We start from the raw sequence: 19,190 nt of genomic DNA, 5'->3' as shown, positions 1-19,190 counted from the left end.
TGTTACAGCTAGGTATACTGATACTCTACATATAGAGGGATTTTTCCTCTACAGTGCCTCGAATGATCACCAAGTGTTAGCTTTATGCTTCTTTCTTCCATATACAAGAGATACTTGCCATCTCATTTTGTAGTTTATAAATGTCCATATCACATCTGAAACCTGTAGTTTCAAAGGAAACCTAATGGAAACTCATGGGATCCTAAACATTCTCTTTTATAAGAGATACCACGAACGTGGCTCTATCAAGTAACTGTATAATTTTCCAAATTATATTTCCGAAGTTCTGGTCCATAAAAATATCCAGTTCTAGCCAATTTAGACAGTTTTAACCAGAACTGCTTTGTTAGTAAGCGCACACACCAGAATAGACTTACATCAGTTATAGTGTTCAGAGCAGTATCTGCACCAATGCTGAAATCTGAACCCGGTACATTGTTGGATACAGTTGCAGGAACCATAACCATTGGAACACAGAATTCGTCATATTTCTCTCGGGCAGCTGACAATTCCAGAAGTCCAAGGTATGCCTGTTGGGCACAGGCATTGAGTGAAAAATCAGGATGGATAAAACAAGGGCAAAATTGGAGTGAAAAAATGGAAAGGGCCACAGGGGGAGCCATTTCTACCACAGCATACTTCATCATGTCAAAGCATTAAGGAACTAAATCTAACACACACACAAAAAAAGAAAGCATTAGAAACAGGTACACTTTTTAAAACAAACAATAAATAGAACTTTCATTTTCACAGGAATATATAATTCAGACATAACAAAGTGTTTTGTACGACATAAGCAACTGCAAACTATTTCCCCAATCTTCTGGTACTGTTACTGCTCATTTGAAATCTTAATATTCCTGAACTAGGACCTTGCCTAACAGGTTGGAAAGAATGGATGATTCATTCCTTACCAAAAGCAACAAGCATGTCTTCTCTGGGAAGAGTTGGCAAAATACTTTCCTGAATCAAGGTTTCAAAAAACTTACTATTTTGGTAAAAGGAAATAAACACGAAATATGGGAAAAGAGAAAACACTTCTCTAGACCAACTACAGATTTTGAAATGCACTGTGACACAAAGCAGCTTAAATAAGGAACCACAGTGCAATTACTGCTAAAGATCAAGAACTTCTGCATGTTCTAAGTACTTATACAGTATAAACTGTAACTTGGCACTACTGAAGTAAAATATATATATATTTATTAATAAAAAATATTAGCATAGAATCACAGAACCATTTGGGTTAGAAGAGAAGCTCATCTAGTTTCAACTCCCCTGCCATGGGCAGGGACATCTTCCACTAGACTGGGGTGCTCCAAGCCTTGTCCAATCTGGTCTTGAAGCACTTCCAAGGACGGGGCATTCCCTGCTTCTCCAGGCAATCTGTTCTGGTGCCTCAACACTATCAGGCTGTATTTATTCACTTAGCACATCCTGTTTTGCAGTCACTGGCCACTGTCTTGAATGTCAATTTTCCACAGAATCTGTGATTAACAATACACTACTTGTGTTGTATATAAAAGATTAGTTATAACCAAATACATTTTAAATGAAGATTGGGTAAAAATTAAAATGTAAATGGTTCATTTTGTTAGTAGTTCTACTCAAACATAATTAGATATTTCAGTGTACCTCAAATCCACCAATAACCATAAGGGCGTTAATGTTGTTAGTGCGCATCTGGTCAGCAATCTTCTCCAAATATTTTGCAGGAAGAGTACTAAAAATTATTAAACCAAAAGAAAAATAAAAACAATGTACAGACTCTGCAGCAGTAAGAACTAATTGCTAAGCTAAAACAGAGCAGGCAATGCAATATTTTTTGTTTTATGTATTTGTCCACACAAATAATTCTTCCTGACAACCAGTAAGGAATCATGTCAACTATAAAGAAATGAGCTTGCAATCCTTTTAAGTGTAAGGACCCCAGGAATTTTTTAAGTCGAGGTCCTGACTCCCATTTTCATTCTCCCTTCAGGGCTTGTACAGTACTATAAAGATACCCAACTTGGAAAGTAACGATCTAAAGAAAAATAAAAAACCTGAACACTTAAAACATTCTGTGAAAGGAGAAGAGCATGGAGTCATATGGTGGTTATATAAAGTACTAGAATTCATCATATCAATTGGCAAAACACTGATGTTACCGTTTTGTACCAAGAATTGATCCTCCTTGACCAGTCCAGCCTCCAACATCTCCCCAGCTGATTTCCTTTATCTTTGAATAAAAGTAAAAAAGGAGACTGTTAAGTAATTACCCAATTACTTCTCCTGACATGCAGCAAACAACAGGTACTATTTAATGTAAAGCTGTTGGAACAAGTTTGAGGCTCAAAAAGCAGCAAAAATGAACTTGGCAAATAAAACAAATCATGTCTTGAATCCAGTTTCTCCTCAATATACCAACTGGTGCTTAAGACAGGGAAACAGAAGAATCCAACTCACCTGGGGAGTAAAAAAAATAGCTTCCTCCTTCAACAAGTACCACTGCAGAGTTTCTTATAGCAAAGGAACTACACAGGTGCACATTCTGTACTCATTGTACAGAATTGACGATTCATCTGTTAATATTCTGTGGAAAACCTGCCATGTGCTAAATGCTGACCAAAATGTAAAGGTAGGATTCATCTGCACTAATTCTGTAGCTCTGCATCATGTGATTAGCAAAACCTAAGGCATATGAATCTATAGACTTGAATAGTTGAGAAATACAGCCACGATCTGGATGTTGTATGTCCTTAGGAAATAACTTACAGAATTGCTTCTCACAACAGTTATGACAGAACATACCTTCTAAGAATATCAACAAAGGTGGTCGTGTGAGATGGGATACACACTATGCCAGGCACACGTCATACTAACCTTCCCTCTAGCAAAACCTTCAAATCCATCAATGACAGCAAACATTTTATGGCCTTCAGTTATGCCAACTCTCACTGCAGCCCTCACTGCAGCATTCATTCCAGCTGCAGGGGCACCAACATTTAAAACTGCCACATTAAAATTAGTCTGAAAGAAAAAAAAAAAAACAACAAAAAAAACAATAAACATTTAATAAGCACTTCAATTTATACAACACAGTTAATGTGTCCATCATACACAGTTACATAGATGCTAAATATGAGAATATAGGAAAGGAAGTTTTGAAGCCTAATCCAAAATTTAAAGTTAACTAGAAGATACATACACATATTTCTCCATTTGCAGACTATCACGTAGAAACAAAGAGTTTGTGTTTTTTTTTAAAAAGAGTGTTTGGTTTTAAATAAGACTTTATCACAGTTTCATTTGGTTTGTAGGTTAGGTTATTCAGGTTTTTATATTCTAGCTCTGGTAGGCTCAAGAAACACAAATTACCCTATGTTATTCATAGAATCCTAGAATAGTTAGGGTTGGAAAGGACCTTAAGATCATCTAGTTCCAACCCCCCTGCCATGGGCAGGGACACCGCACACTAAACCATGCCACCCAAGGCCTCGTCCAGCCTGGTCTTGAACATTGCCAGGGATGGAGCATTCACAACCTCGCTGGGCAACCCATTCCAGTGCCTCACCACCCGAACAGGACAGAATTTCCTCCTTATATCCAATCTAAACTTCCCCTGTTTAAGTTTTAATCCATTACCCCTTGTCCTACCACTACAGTCCCTAATGAAGAGTCCCTCCCTAGCATCCTTAGAGGCCCCCTTCAGATACTGGAAGGCTGCTATGAGGTCTCCACGCAGCCTTCTCTTCTCCAGGCTGAACAGCCCCAACTTCCTCAGCCTGTCTTCATACGGGAGGTGCTCCAGTCCCCTGATCATCCTCGTGGTCCTTCTCTGGACTTGTTCCAGCAGCTCCATGTCCTTTTTATGTTGAGGACACCAGAACTGCACACAATACTCCAAGTGAGGTCTCACAAGAGCAGAGCAGAGGGGCAGGATCACCTCCTTTGACCTGCTGGTCACACTCCTTTTGATGCAGCCCAGGATACGGTTGGCTTTCTGGGCTGCAAGCGCACACTGAAGCCGGCTCATGTTCATTTTCTCATCAACCAACACCCCCAAGTCCTTCTCTGCAGGGCTGCTCTGAATCAATTCTCTGCCCAACCTGTAGCTGTGCCTGGGATTACTCCGATTGTTCCGACTGGTTATTCAACCAGTTTCATGTTATCAAAGCAGTAGTTTTTTGCAACACTACACAGAACAGGAAAGAGCAGGAACCAATTCTAGCACCATAGGATTTTGGTGTGGATCATCAGTACCATGCAAAGCAGAACAGATAACTTTTAAAGTATCAGCCAGGTTTTTAGAGCAGCTGACAATATAGCAGTAAAAAGGAACACTCAATGTATTTCTCAATATCATCTGTTTTCAGATTAAAACAGTTTTTAAAGCTTTCCCTAACAACCCAAAGTAACTGCTTATATACTGTGTCTCCCCAAGTTTAATGAGCATCCCAAGTAAGCAACTAATCGACTCTAATAGAAAAGTCTGAGATATCAAATATACATTTGTAATTTAAACCAGAGGCAATGTAAAAGAGAAGGATGTATTAAAAAGATAACAGGAAATAATAAATATTTTGATAAATAATGTGTATTCCCTACTTGCGCATTTAGCTCCCATTTATATTGTTTTGTTATTAACTGTACTGTAGGTAAAACAACTACATCTAAATGGATGTAAGCATTAAAGACTGAACACCACAAGTAGCCAAAATCACACAATCTAGCTACAAAATACTATTAATAACTTCTGTCTTTTTACAACAGACCCAACTCTAAAACTACAACAGTTCTCAGGTTTCAAATTAAGAACATTTTGTACTGATAAATCCTGTATCACTCAGATTATGGATTCTTTCCCAAGGAAAAAAGCATCAATACTTGCATTAAGAAGAAAAAAACATAACAGAAAGATTATTCCTGAATGTTCATTGTAAGTGTATACAAACCAGGAGTGCTACTATGCGTAAAAAGATAGTAAGCATCTTTGGATTAAATTTTAATTGAAAAACATGAAATGCAGATCTTCTGTATATGAAGTATTCCATGAAATAGAAAGCTTATTTCCATGTAAATCACAGCCCACTATCTCTGATTAAGAAACTGTCAGCTAGCATAATTTAATACAATACTGGCATAAGTAAGTGTTGATTTACAACAGATAAAAACATAATCCATTACAAAAAAACTGAAAATGGCACTGCAATGCATTAATATTGTTTTATTTTTACAGCTTTGAAATTAATACTGAGAGCCAAATATAAGTAAAGAATTAAAACTGACCTGACTGACCTTTGGGAAAGTTTAGCCACTCTGTAGGAATTTAGGAAACAGAATTTAAATGATTGCAACTGCATAAGCAAAATGCAAGAAAACTTCCGACAGCCTGAGCTTATACACAAATTCATCATGCTACGTCATAGGTTTGAAGAGATAATTAAGGCAGTATGATGAGAAGAAAAATGTTATTTATTAACGATATTCCAAAAGCACTGTACACTCGAAAAAAAATCCTTACCTTTGGAAGCTCGGCATCTGGCTTTTTGTGCGACAGTAATTTGTAAGTGTTAAGGTTGTTTTCAAAGCTCCTAAATAAATAAATAATCAATCAAAATTAAGAAAATAGTAATTTTTTTCAACTCAGTTATTTTAAAGAAATGCTTTAAAACAGGCATGTAACATTAGCACCAAAGACGAATGCAAGCCGTAAAAACTGGAAATGAGAACACACTGGAAAATACTCAATCCTGCAAGACAGTGAGAAAACACAAAATATTAAGAAAACATAAAATAACTATATAGCTGGCCAGTATATTTATAGATCAGTGATAAAGCATTTTATTACCAGATTACTTGAAACAGAAAAGGCTCTGTTGACACGAGTGCAGAATGTCTCCCTCCAACATTACTGTTGGAAAACTACCAGCTACTTACAAATAAGTGCATGGGATTGGCCTCAAAATCTTGAACAGACATATGGTTGCTACCAGCCAGCTCATACAACACACAGTTCTTTTCTTTGCGACTAGTTAGCCTAGTATCAGTCTGCCTGACTAGTCTGATTCAGTACTGAACTAATTTTCTTCCCTTTATATGTTTTTATGGAGATAAGAATTTTAGTTATTCTATTTCAACAACTCTTCTTCTGTATTCTCTATTATTCCTAAATACATAGAAGCATATGGATATTAAATTTAAAATAAAATGCCAAGCGCCAGCAGAACAGTAAAGCAATTCAGCTTTTCTAGAGTAAATAAACCAATGGAAGTTATTGGCCATACCTTCCACGAAGCCTAACAGCCTCAACAAATCTTCCCTCATCCATGGCTTTCTGGACTTCTTGAGTCTTGAAAAAAGAAGTGGATTACTCAGTGTGTTTAAAAAACACAGGAAGCTGATTACTTAATATATTCCAGTAAATAGATAATTTTGAAATAACTTTCTAAAGGGAAAAAATAAATGTTGACATTTCATAAACTTATGAGCTACCTTTTATCATAGCATAAACTACAGAGGAAAGAAGAACAAAGTAGAAGCAGACATCTAAAGCCTTCCTGGGAAGAAAAATAAAAATCAATGTATCTATTTTTGTGGGTTTTTTTTTTTTTCTATTTAAGCTGAACAGTTTTAGTGCAGAAACCTAACTGTCACTTATGACATGTAAATGGATGCAAGCATCTGAATAATTTGTTATGGCAATAAAAACAGAAGATCTGAGATGACATTTTAAAGGAAATAAAAAAAAAAAAAAAACCGAAAAACAACCCCAACATATTTCTTACTTGTTGGTAGTTTGGAAATAAATAATAACACATAGAAAACACACATGAAGTTCATTATTCTCACATGTGGGAAAGTGCTGCACATATTCCCATCAGTGTTTTAACAACAATAGACAATTATTGTACACAGTGGTCTGTTGTAGTTAATGAATAACTGTAAACTGGCTTTTTGCCAGAAACTCACCATCTGCACACACTCCATCAAAGGCAGACGGACAGCCTGGTTTCCAGACAGGGACACGACACAGGCAGGGGTAGCTGGAGTTGCTTCTAAAAGGGCAAGCACAGCTTCCACACCCATACGACTTGCCTGAAAATACATAATGTTTGAGTTCTCAAGCAAGTGCTTAAAATGACAAGGCTCCCAATCACAGAACTTGTCATGATTTCACCATAAACCCAACCGAAACCACTTATTCCTTGGTAGGTGAAAATGTCACAGGCTGTTTAATACCCTTAAATATGGACAGTTGTTCTTGAAGCTTTGCTATTTAATCTTAATACAGATTCCTTTACACAAAATGCTTCACTGTTCTGAATTTGAGCTATACAAACAGTTAACGCAATACAGTAATTGGATTTTTCAAGTTTATCAGCTAAAGAACCACCCCACCCCCAAATAAATAATCAAAATGCAGTTGCACTATGTGGTGTGTCATGAGTATTTTAGGTTTACTCACCAAAATTCTGTCAAAAGCTGAAGGGGTTCCACCTCTTTGCACATGACCCAAGATAGTTACTCGTGTGTCAAAACCAAGCCGCTGAACTACAAGCTGCAAAGAATTTCAAAATACAGTGGGTTTATCATCATTATTTCATATATGCATGCTTTAGCATTACTCTGCTTTATGCAAAACTGGAATAATAAAAATTTACATATACTATACGTTAGTGTGTCAACAGTAAATGAAAATACTATAGAAGTTAAGCTTCTAAGTTCTAAGCTTCTAAGTTGAGCTTCTCAAAGTTAACTAGGAAGTTAACTTCAAGAAGTTAAAGTTTTAGTTTATTCCTAAACTAGAACTAAACTCCAGGTTTAGTTTCCAAGGAACATTTTATTTAATTATGGCAGAACAGTGGCTTAGATTACCATGCTTTAACTACAGTTACAATGGCTCCATTATGCACAGTCCTCAGCCTTATAAAAACAGGTCTAAGTATTATAATTAGAATACTTGAAAGAACTGCAATTACAATGTGTGATTAACTCCACATTTCATCTATGTGTAAGATTACACATCCCAAAAGACTCAGTAAAACTTTAGTGGATGATTTAACCTCAACTGACAAGACTTTAAAAACTTTCAGTAAAAATTATAAACTGACAGCTACAGAAAACAAAACTTCATAGTCACAGGACAGATAAACACCCAGTGAAATCAAAATGGCATAGATCCTGGTTTGAAACATCTTTTCTTAAAGGACCCTTTCTATGAAAGGAGAATAATTTCAGCTCAAAAGCTTTCCTTAATCTCAAATGCCACTGAAAATTTTGGCAAAGCAACCATTTAGAAAGAAAAAACGGCAAAACTCTGCCCAGGGTAGACGGTTTTATTTCACTGTGACACAGACCATGTAAAACACTATTTTACAATAAACATAAAGTAATATAGGATTATAATTACTGATCTGAGGTGATTTCAGACTATCAGTTAAGGCACCCAAGAAGTAGGTGTTTTGGACTGTTGCCTTACATTATAAAGAGAAAAGGTTCTAATTAACTGAAATAATTAATGGAGAAAAGGTTCTAAAGCCACTGAAATAATTCCCCTTTAAGTGGGATATGGATTCAGATAATAAAGCATAAATATAAAATGCAACCAGCAAACTATGTCATAAGCTACTTTACAGGAATAGATTTACTTTACAGAAATGTTATCAACAGTAACAAGCTCCATCATAAGAACAAGACAAGAGAATGTATCACAGGGTTGTTGACACTTACATCCTTAACCTTCTCTGACGTTATAGGTTTGTTATGGCAATCAATAGCTCCTTCAGCTACAATAATAATATTTAACCTTTTCTTTCGTGCACGATTCTGTAATAAAAACAAAAGAACCTCCATATAATAAAACTACTGAAATTTACAGCACAATTTTATAATCAATTGCTATACACTAAGCTGCTAGGATTTGAGGAAATATTTCTTCTATTTGGTCACCTCAGAGTTTTCACACATTTTATCTTCATATAAGTCTTTTCATTGATGAAGTGAAATGTCTTAAATTAATAAGGAAAGGTACACATGCTGTTTTATAAGAATAGTTTTATGTAATCCCTAGAGTAGATCATATAATTCTTCAAAACAATCACAAAATGCAGGAAAAGAACTGCTAAAGGTCAGATGGCACCATCTGTGACATCAGAAGCAAAGGCTTGCTGAAAGTCCTGATCACATTTTTAAATCACTGTTTTCAAACAAACATCTGCAAAAATGTCATGAAATCCCAAATATAGTAATAGATTACCTCTGAAAGCTTAACACACATTGTATCTTCCCATCCTTCTTCTGGTGGATATTCAGGAATAAATACCCAATCTGCACCACAGGCTAAGGCACTAACAAGAGCTAGATATCTAATAAAACATAACAGATGATTAGACATCTATCGTTCACATCTCTCGTATTTCATAACTGTATCTGTATGAGACACAAACTGCTGAAGATAATACATACCCACAGTGTCTCCCCATAACCTCCAGAACAAATGTCCTCTGGTGGCTGTAAAATTAAGAAAACAAATGAACTGTAATACTGCAATTCAAAAGTTCAGTCCAAAATCTTGAAAACAGAACCTGTTATCAGGAAACAGCCTGTGTTTACCACACTTACCAAACACAGGACTCATTAGCAAAACAGAAGGTCACATTAAACAATGTATTTAAAATTATGCATATTCCCACACATAATTCATTTTCCCGACTATTTTATTCTAAAACACATAAGGGCAGTTAGGAGAGAAGAGGTGAACATTTACTAGCAATGTACAGTTAAAAACTGTAATGATTATACCTGTATTACTCTTCCCCCTCCCCCCCCCCCCCCCCCAAAAAAAAAGGTATATATATATATAAAACATGTAATTGCTTCAATTTTACCTAGGGAAAGCTTACATACAAACAGGTGCTACTTTGTACTATTTAAAGATGTGCCTTTATTTTCTCTAAAAACATCTTAAAAAAACAAAGCCTGCCCCTAAAGCTGATGAAACCTCTACAACCAGATGCTTGAAGTGTTGCCACAATAGGAAAGACAGAAAAGCAGTTACTAAGAAAAAAAGAAACAAAGACATCTGAAAGATACAGCTAAAAGAGCCATTATTTCCACTCTACAAATATTACAAATGCTAGCCACCTAACTTCTATTTAAGATTAACTTTTATCCCCCAACTATTGTACAGCAGTAGGATACTTAAGATTTGAAGCATAAACAATTGTATATGTGTTAGTTTTCTACAATATGAATGATTTACCTTTGAGCAGTGGTCATGATGGCATCCACAACTTCAATGATTCTGTGCAAGGCTGAGTCAGTACCTATGGTCATATCAGTACCACAGAAGTCATTGTCTATGGATCCAACCATTCCCACAATGTTAAGGTAAGCATACTTCTTAACAGCCTCTTCATCAATCTTTCCTGTAAAGTATCCAGAGAAAGAGCTGTGAGATTATTATTAAAAAAAACAACCAACCAAACAAAAACCCAACAAGAACCAAAAAAACACAAACAACTTTTAGACATATTGCTTGGATGCTCTACTTTTGTAAATTAAACATATCCAAACATAAAATTATGTTTGGATACTTTAGGTAACAAGGTTAGTCAAAACTACAAACAAAAGCCAATCAAACAACCAAACAAAAGAATCCCGCATAGAACTCTTTACAGTAAGGAAAGAAACAAGAGCTTTTCAGTCCATTCCAAAATGTCAGCAGATTATCAAGTTTTGCAACCAACCTTAAAATTGATGGTTTGGACTTAAACAATAGCATTCAAATTGTAGTCTCAGTGTATGACAGGTAATAAAGAAGTAAAAGGATGCAAACTGGATGTAATTATGGGCATTGGTAAACAATCAAAACCCAGGGTTAAACATTTGAAGACATCTCTTCCACAACACTGAAAGGCTCTGATTTCATGATTAATAAGCAAATACAATAGAAAAGCTCCTCTTCTAAGTCTTAGTCACTCAAGACACCAGTGAAAATGCTGAATCATCCAAGAGATTTAAAGGATCTCAAGGATGAAATACCTTAGCTGCTTAAGTGCTTAAAACTACCTTAGTATCTGTGGATGGGATGGTAGTAAATATAATGCCAATACTTTAATGAGATTCAAGAACTATATCAGTGTGTTTAATGTCTATACTACAGAAAATAACAGAAAACACAATGAAAAAATATAACTTATATCCACAAAGATATATGCAGCATTCTGAAGAATAATCAAAATGTTTTTTATGAATGTATACCATGCATTACAAACCTTTTCTAGAGTTCCAAAGGTGACTTAATAATCACATGAATAAGGGATATCTGGTTGACATATTCTACTTAGGTTTCCAAAAAGCCATTGACAACATCTGTCACCAAAGGATTTTGAGGAAACTAAGTAGCTACAGCATAAGAGAGAAGACTTTTGATAGAATAAATAATGTGAAAGAAGGTAAAAGATAACAGAGAGCAGTAGCAAATGCAAGTTCTTGTATCTGAGAAAGGTAACCAATGGAGTTCTACAGGGATCTGTGCTGTTCAATATACTCAGCAATAACCTAGAAAAGGGAATGACTGGGTTTAAACCACGACAGCAGTAAGGTGCCAAAGTTTACCGATCAAACCGAATTATTTGCATTCTAAAGGTATGGTGTGTCTGAGAAGAAATGAAGAAGACTGGCAAGACACAGTGAGCACTAAATATCAGATGAAATTCACTGCAGACAAATGTAAACTAATGCACATGAAAAATGCACCCTAACAGCACAAACAAAAAAATGCTATTTTCAGCATAATAATATAATAATGCTGTTTTCATTAATAAATCAGCTTCAATGCTCAATAGCAGTCAAAAAATCAAAATATTAGAAAATATTAGGAAAAGAACAGAGAACAAAACAAAGATCATTATACTACTGTGTAGATCCATGGTTTGCCCTCATCTTGAATACTGGGTGCAGTTGTGTGGTCCTCCCCACCTCAAAAAGGACATGGTAGAACTGGAAAAGGTTCAGAGAAGGGCAACAAAGATGATCAAAGGTATAGAACTTACATATAAGGAACAACTAAGCAAACTAGGACTTCCATCTAGAAAAAGAGATGCTGAAGGGAAAATAAGACAGCTGTAAAGTCTCAAGTGGCATGCAGAAAGGAATCAGGATTGATCATCACTGTTTGCTCTAGCACAAAAATTATAGGACATCAAATGATATTAGAAGCCAGAAGGATCAAAATAAACAGAAGATTCTTCAAAATCTTCATCATTCAATGAAGTTGAACTCCTTGTCACACAATGTTTTCAGCAACAATCTGTATGCTTTCAGAGAGACTGTATAGATTCATGGAAGAGAAATTCATTAAGGACTGCTAATAGCATCTGGTTCAGGAAGTTCCAAAGACAGAAATGGATGGAATCTATGAAGAGTATTTATAAATTATAAATAACATACAGCATTAACACAGCATTATTTATTCTTGTCCTATTCTTTTACTCTTCCCTATACATGCTTTTGGATGCTATCAAAGACAACTACTAGGTGGGATGCACTTTTACCAACAGCCACTTATATTCTGATCTTAAACACCATCATACAGTCAGGAATCATAATATAATAACAACCACGTGTGTGGCCATTTGAGGAAAATGAACTACCATCTCAGTTTGGATATGAGGGCAAAAGGCTTTTCAAGCAGAACGTTCACAGTTCAGACCCTGAAAATGATTCATAATGAAGGGAAAAAAAGCCATACAGACTGTTGCCCAGTAACTTATTTGGCCTTTTTGAACCTTTATGGTATGTAAGAGAGGATGTGCAGAAATAAAAACTATTGCTTTATGAAGAAGCGTGTAATTTCCTAGAATGTATGCATCTAATTTTGAGTTTAAGCTCTGGATATAGTTTTTATATGTACAGTTAAGGTATATAACTTCCTTGGAAATTGGACTAGAAGTCTATAGCGTCTAAATGCAAACTTACCTTTCTGTGCCAATTCTTCTAGAAGCCCACTCCACTCTTCACGGAAAAGATTGGCACCAGTTAAGCTACCATCTCCACCAATAACACAAAGATTAGTGATTCCTCTCTGAACCAAGTTGTAGGCTGCCTGCAGGCGGCCCTCCCGGGTACGAAAGGATTTGCAGCGTGCACTACCAATAACTGTACCTCCCTAGAAAAAGGGAGCGTAACAGTTTTAATTTATAATCCAGTATTTTAATGTTTTCAAGATATATTAATGATGCATGATCTTGCAGCATAACCTCAATCTTCAATTTTAAAATAACAAGTAATGAAAATCAAGGAATTATCAAACATGTGGGAAATTATGTTCTCAGGAGCAGATATATACAACAGGAGCAGATATATACAACAGAAAACACTCAAAACTGACTGATAAAGAGCTACTCTTGAAGGAAAATGTTAAATTATTTGGGATTAACTTCAGTAGCATGCTAATAAATGATCTAATTGTTACTTACACGTGATGGTAACAGTGAGAGTGATATGTTATGAAGTAGTTAAGTATTAGGTGAATTTGCTTCAAAGTGTGACATTTTTCCAAAAATATTATAAGATATATGACCAATAACAGAAAAGGCATATCCTTATCAAAATTAGCATCTGTCATTCCACAGAGCTGTGGGAAGAACTGCATCAATATTTAGTCACTTGCAGATCAGAGTAATGTTAAATTTCCTGGTTTATTAATTATCTGCTGTAGTTATTAATGTGATTTATGGAACTTCTCCCAGAAATAAAGTTTTATTTTCAAAAAAGACTGAATCACCCTACCACTGAAAATTGCTGAGCACCTAGCTAAAAGTAAGTTATTCACACATCTTCTACATTGATGTCGTTCAGACAACAAGTCTCAGGAAAAGTCTATTTTTCCCTTATTTTTCTCTCTGCCAACTGCTTTATGTTTATTATACTAGCTTCACAGAAAGTTCCAAAGAAACCCACGCTTCACCTAGAGGTAGATTTCAGAAAGCCTGGCAAGCAGTAAGGCCTCTTTGCCAAACACTGCATCTGCTCTGAAAGAGGTAACAACATTACCATGCTGAGATAAAATGTACAGAGTCAAATAGGCACCTTGCAGAACACTGTAATATAAATGTACTAAGTCACTGGTATTATCTGAGCTCTGGAAAACTGTACTGTTACTACACGCATTACTATAATTCTAAATCCACTTAACACAGAAAGTCAACAGGGTTTCATAATAAAACACTTGCCTTACAAAATAGCTGTTTCATACTTTGGCCCTATAATGTCTTTTTTATTAAATACAAGCTTGTCAGTATGGCTTCAGGAGGCTAATGACATGCATTGTTGAAAATCTAGCACAAAGGTTTTCAAGATTATTTCTGTGCACCAAATAAAAGACCACATAAAGCTCTTTAGAAAGCGTCAAATATCCATATTGTAGAATTCAGGCTCTGCCTAAAAGTGGTATGTGCTGGTCACTCAGTCATCACAGAATTCAAATCCATAATTACAGTGGTTGCCTGGGTCTAGAATTTTGGTTCCCTGTTGTAAGAGTGAGGGTTTGGGTCCTACCCCCTAACACTTACCACTTGCAAGATACTTGAAACACTTTCCCATGAAACTTCTACAATATTGTCACCTCCATCAACCATTCCCTGGTAACCCTGAAAGAGAAAAAGTATTTCAGAAGTCTGATTTGAAAACTTGTGTAACATTTCCACTGCAGTAATACTCACCTTGTATATTTTAATGCAATTTTAAGTAATTAAATCCACTGAATAAAAAATTACTCAATTTAAATGCAACAACATTCAAGCAGGTATCACACTGGGGGGGGGTGGAGCCAAACCCTTTTCCTAAACTATTGTTTCTGAAGAAAACTTGAAGATAAAGTTAATAATTTACACAGATAACACTTTATGAACTAGAATGACATTGGATTTCTCCTTTCTTATGAATAAACAGTCATTTCTGAAAAACTACAAAGATGGAAGAACTTTGAAAGGCATTATAAAATGTGCTTCCTAAAAACACAACTTCAGCCTGTGGTAACAACCTTAGGAAAAATTTACCTATGTAACACTTCGTACACTTTTCCCCCCCAAGATAAGTACAAGCAAAACAAAATAAACTGCAACAACTAAATTATTTTTCATAAATGAGGAAGAAATCAGTTCACATGATTTTTTTTCAATGCAATTATACAATAGGTCACTGAGAGAAATTTAGTAGAAAAACAGAATTTTAGTGATGCGTTTAAGAACTCCTTAATACCTTATCTCAAATAGTCTTCAGAAACCAATGCATGCTGTAACATGGAAAGAACTACACTTAGCTGAAAGACAGAAAACTATCCAGTGAGCAGTTGAGGGGCTTTGTTATGCCTGATTTTATTAACCCTCTGCACAAATACTAGCAGAAAGATACCGACAATTACTGATTCTTTTCCATTAGGCGGTATTGTAAACACTGATTCAAAAAAAAAAAGAAAATACAGCGAAGTTCTAACTTGGAAAAAACTAATTGATAAAGAAACCAGAATAAAACTGGAGTTACCATTCAACTGTTTGACATTTATTTAAATCCAAATGGAAATAACCCAACATGGGAGGTTAAAGAAAACAAACAAGAAACCACTAAAGAAAAATAAACAAAGTTTATGTCTCCATTTTTAGATTATGTGCACACACAGGTAATAACATTGAGGAACAGTTTTGTTAACCTTTCTTCAGTTCTTGCAAGACTGTACATATTTAGTTTTAGGGTTCTGAAGAACGTATCAGGTGGAACTAGAAACAGAAGGGAGTTTAGAAGACAGAAAAACTGACATTATAAACTGGAGACCCTTACTTTGGCACAATCCTGAGTATATGTAGATTTTATCCAGTAAGTAGTAACTTGGGAATGTACTAAACCTACACTGGCTTAAAAAGCCATATATATTAAATGAATACCGTATCATAGTTGGAGTCCCTCACTAGCATGATAGGATAAGAATATAATGTGGACTCAGGGAAAGTACGAGTTACTCAAATTAAGCTTTTTAGGATTCTAGTACAGATTTCAAGGGGAAAGCATTAAAGTTCCTGCTCAGTGAGACTTGACTAATGAAATTACATACAAGATGATCAAGTCATAGTAAAGACACACCTAGATGGAAAATGACCTGTCTCTAATCTCTGTCATTTGATAAATCTTTTTAATATTTTGCATGCTCTTGAGACAACTCTGATATGTATCTAATGTATACACAGTCTTGTATACTAATGTATACACACAATGACTTGAAGCCAAGACATTTGCATAATTCCATCAAAATTAGAGTAAGTTAGAGAAAAGAGAATGCTTGACCTACATATCAAGTCAACAAAATAAAATAAAATCATTTTCTCAGATAAAGTGTAAAGATCTTCAGACAGAAACACTCCAGTGGATCCAACTGTGGTTCATGAATGCTGATAAATTACCAAGTTCACTTATCACAGCTTTGCTGTTTTGTTGGAGTTTTTTTAAAGCAAAGTATCCAGTACTCCCTATATCACTCAGCAATGAATTGAAAGCTTTTTCTACTGGTGTTCCTATTAGTAACTACAGTAACACAAAGATTCATAGGCAACAAATCCTGAAAGAACAGCGTGATGTTGCATCCTAACTCAGTTTGTAACACTACCCATATAGTAAGCTGCACGACAAGCTGACAAAAACATATATAGTGCACATATTTGCTCCAGCTATTCACCTTTCATTTTACTTCAAAGGAAAAATGAAGAAAATGTGTCCAAGAAAGTATTATATACAGGAAATATACAAATAATTACCTACATATCATGAGACTCATAGATGAAAATTTCTAATTCATATTTTATTAACAAGCCTAACAACAGGGAAAAGCAAATGGATAAACTAATATTTGAAACTGGCTATAAGATTATTTTATATACTTTATAGCTAGGCTAAGGACAAGCTATGACCGACTCCTGCACCACACATCTTTAAAGTAGAAAGAACTCATGCATCTGGTCAGGAGTCCACAATGGTTCTACTTTCTCTGTGAAGAGAAGTGAGAATAGGGGTTATATTAGCAATGCCTTTCACAACAAGGTAACGACAGGAAGCTTTTGGAACAGGTCTGATCAATTTTAACTGTTACATTAGCTTTTGCTAACAGTTCTGTTTTCCAAGTAGTGTATGTCAACTAAATATCTACAATGTAGCTAGAATTTCCACACTGTTCTTTTATACCTTAAGAGAGACAAAAGCCATAGAATTAGAACAGCTCTGCAGAAAAGCTATGTGGGGTTAGTGCTGGGAAAGATGACTAATTATAATGGAAGTATTAACAATTATCACAATTACCATTTATCATTTTTAGTTATTTACACACTGATGCTAGCTTGAGGACTGGGCAATCCATTCTAAAGGTGGAATTTAACTTGAAATATTTTATCAAATAGTTCAACACAGTTGTCTGGCAACTGAAAATTACTGACAGATATGAATACACATCTTAGTAAAAAGAAGGTGTGAACTTGTCGATTTACATTCTAAAAATAGCAGCGTGGATACTAAGATACTAACATTTTGGGGCTAGAATTGAAGAAAGTAAACTGTCCAAAACACAGCAAGCTCTGTATGTGAGGATCAACTCCATTTTATGCTTATTCCTTCCTCTACCCAAATCTGAATATTCAAAAGATGAAGAAGAGGAAATCTCTGCAGGTCATATGTTCACAGGATACATACATATATACACTGTTTAATGCTAAAGCTTTCCAAGAAGAACAATCTGCCTTCTGGTATGATATATGTGGGGCATTTGGGGCTTTAACAGTTAAGTTTACTTACTGAGCTTTTTTAGTTATTGCTTGACAACATAAAATACTAGCATCACTCAGTGCACAAATCACCACATAAAAGATGAAGTTTTCCTCACAGACATCCATGACTGCTGTACCATTGCATTTCCAATGCTGGCCTCTTGAGAAAAAGACTCTTAATCAAGATGAAGAATCTAAAAGGTCCATAGCTTAGTAGCAGGAGCACGCATCCACTGGGAACTATGTGCTTCAATCCTGCAAAAAGTGCAGGGTATACATACTTAAGACTGCAGTTTCTAAAATGAATTATCATAAAAAGAGAGGCATCACTTTTTCTTTTCATTCTCAATTAAAAATAAAAAAAAAATACAAACACCAAGTCACTTCTGCTACTGAAAAAAAATCAACTAACCTCCTAGCACAGCCTTGTATTTTTACATGTACTTTTACCTCTTAGATATTCACAGCATAAGTAAAATTAAGTCCATGGATATTCAAATTTTAATTCAGATTGAGAAAGTTTTGAGGAACCCTGTGCTGTGATGCTAGTCAGTCAGGGTGACTACAGACTGTTTATATACTGAAACATGATAGCATGATTAAAATATGAAACAAGGGCAAGAGTAAGCACTGTTTCCACAAATAAACGGCAAAATTTTCAAATCTGCTAATTTCACTGAGTTAAGACACATAAGTTCTTTTCAATTTTATAATATTTCTGAATTTATATAAAAGTATAGTTTTTATATAAATTGTATATGACTATAATGATTTATAGTATTTATATAAATGATTTTATCCTTTTAATTTTGACATGTGGCTTTGTTTTGTTTTTCTTTTAGGTATCAAAGTATTGTCCAATTCCAATTTCTGACCATTTCTTTCTCCAGGCTTGGTAAACCCATCTTATAAAAGGCAATAAAATTACTTATATCTAGTTTATTGCAAATTACTATTTATTTATCTTGGTACTCTTATTAAAAAATGAAGCAAAATGGAGTTAGGAAACAAAAGAAAAATAGATTTATCATTTGACTTAGAATATGGAGCTAGTTTTAGCCACAACTGTAGAAGACAGATGGGTTTACAGTACAAAAAAATGACAGAGAAAGTCACAGGAGAAAAAGAGCGTATAACAACTACAGCAAAGTAGGCTTGAAAAGGCTGAGACATTCAACTCCATTTTTGGCTCCAACAATACAAAATTTTTCACCTTTCAGATGTAGTCACTTCAGGATTTTTCTTCACTTTTTCAAAGCAGCTTCAATGCAAGTATCACACCTATGTCTACTTAAACTGCCTACTGATAACGTAGGCTAAAAATATACTACTCTCATTGCTTAACACACTGAAGTTGCATTTCATAAACTAATTTAGAAGAACTTTACTGAAAGTATT

General features: G+C 35.1%; 1 protein-coding gene across 3 annotated transcripts in view; it reads right to left on the bottom strand.

Annotated features, from left to right (window-relative positions):
• The window catches only part of PFKP (phosphofructokinase, platelet), a 44,978-nt gene that overhangs the window by 14,212 nt on the left and 11,576 nt on the right, over window positions 1-19,190 (bottom strand). For 2 of the 3 annotated variants that reach the window (XM_057398865.1, XM_057398863.1), the window contains exons 4-17: window positions 14,562-14,639; window positions 12,967-13,156; window positions 10,247-10,412; window positions 9,451-9,495; window positions 9,242-9,350; window positions 8,716-8,811; window positions 7,451-7,543; window positions 6,955-7,080; window positions 6,270-6,334; window positions 5,507-5,576; window positions 2,866-3,012; window positions 2,151-2,221; window positions 1,636-1,723; window positions 378-530 (exon numbers count right to left, since the gene is read on the bottom strand). In XM_057398865.1, the coding sequence (XP_057254848.1) occupies window positions 378-530; window positions 1,636-1,723; window positions 2,151-2,221; window positions 2,866-3,012; window positions 5,507-5,576; window positions 6,270-6,334; window positions 6,955-7,080; window positions 7,451-7,543; window positions 8,716-8,811; window positions 9,242-9,350; window positions 9,451-9,495; window positions 10,247-10,412; window positions 12,967-13,156; window positions 14,562-14,639 (1,497 nt within the window). The remainder of the gene's footprint in view (window positions 1-377; window positions 531-1,635; window positions 1,724-2,150; window positions 2,222-2,865; window positions 3,013-5,506; window positions 5,577-6,269; window positions 6,335-6,954; window positions 7,081-7,450; window positions 7,544-8,715; window positions 8,812-9,241; window positions 9,351-9,450; window positions 9,496-10,246; window positions 10,413-12,966; window positions 13,157-14,561; window positions 14,640-19,190) is intronic. The other variant, XM_057398864.1, reaches the window with a different exon arrangement.

The sequence above is a fragment of the Pezoporus wallicus genome, unplaced genomic scaffold, assembly GCF_028554395.1.
Source record: "Pezoporus wallicus isolate ANWC-B61680 ecotype Strahan unplaced genomic scaffold, APGP_CSIRO_Pwel_v1 contig_7866, whole genome shotgun sequence".
NCBI lineage: Eukaryota > Metazoa > Chordata > Aves > Psittaciformes > Psittacidae > Pezoporus > Pezoporus wallicus.
The sequence above is the reverse complement of the archived record's forward strand: the minus strand, read 5'-3'. Positions and strand labels throughout refer to the sequence as shown.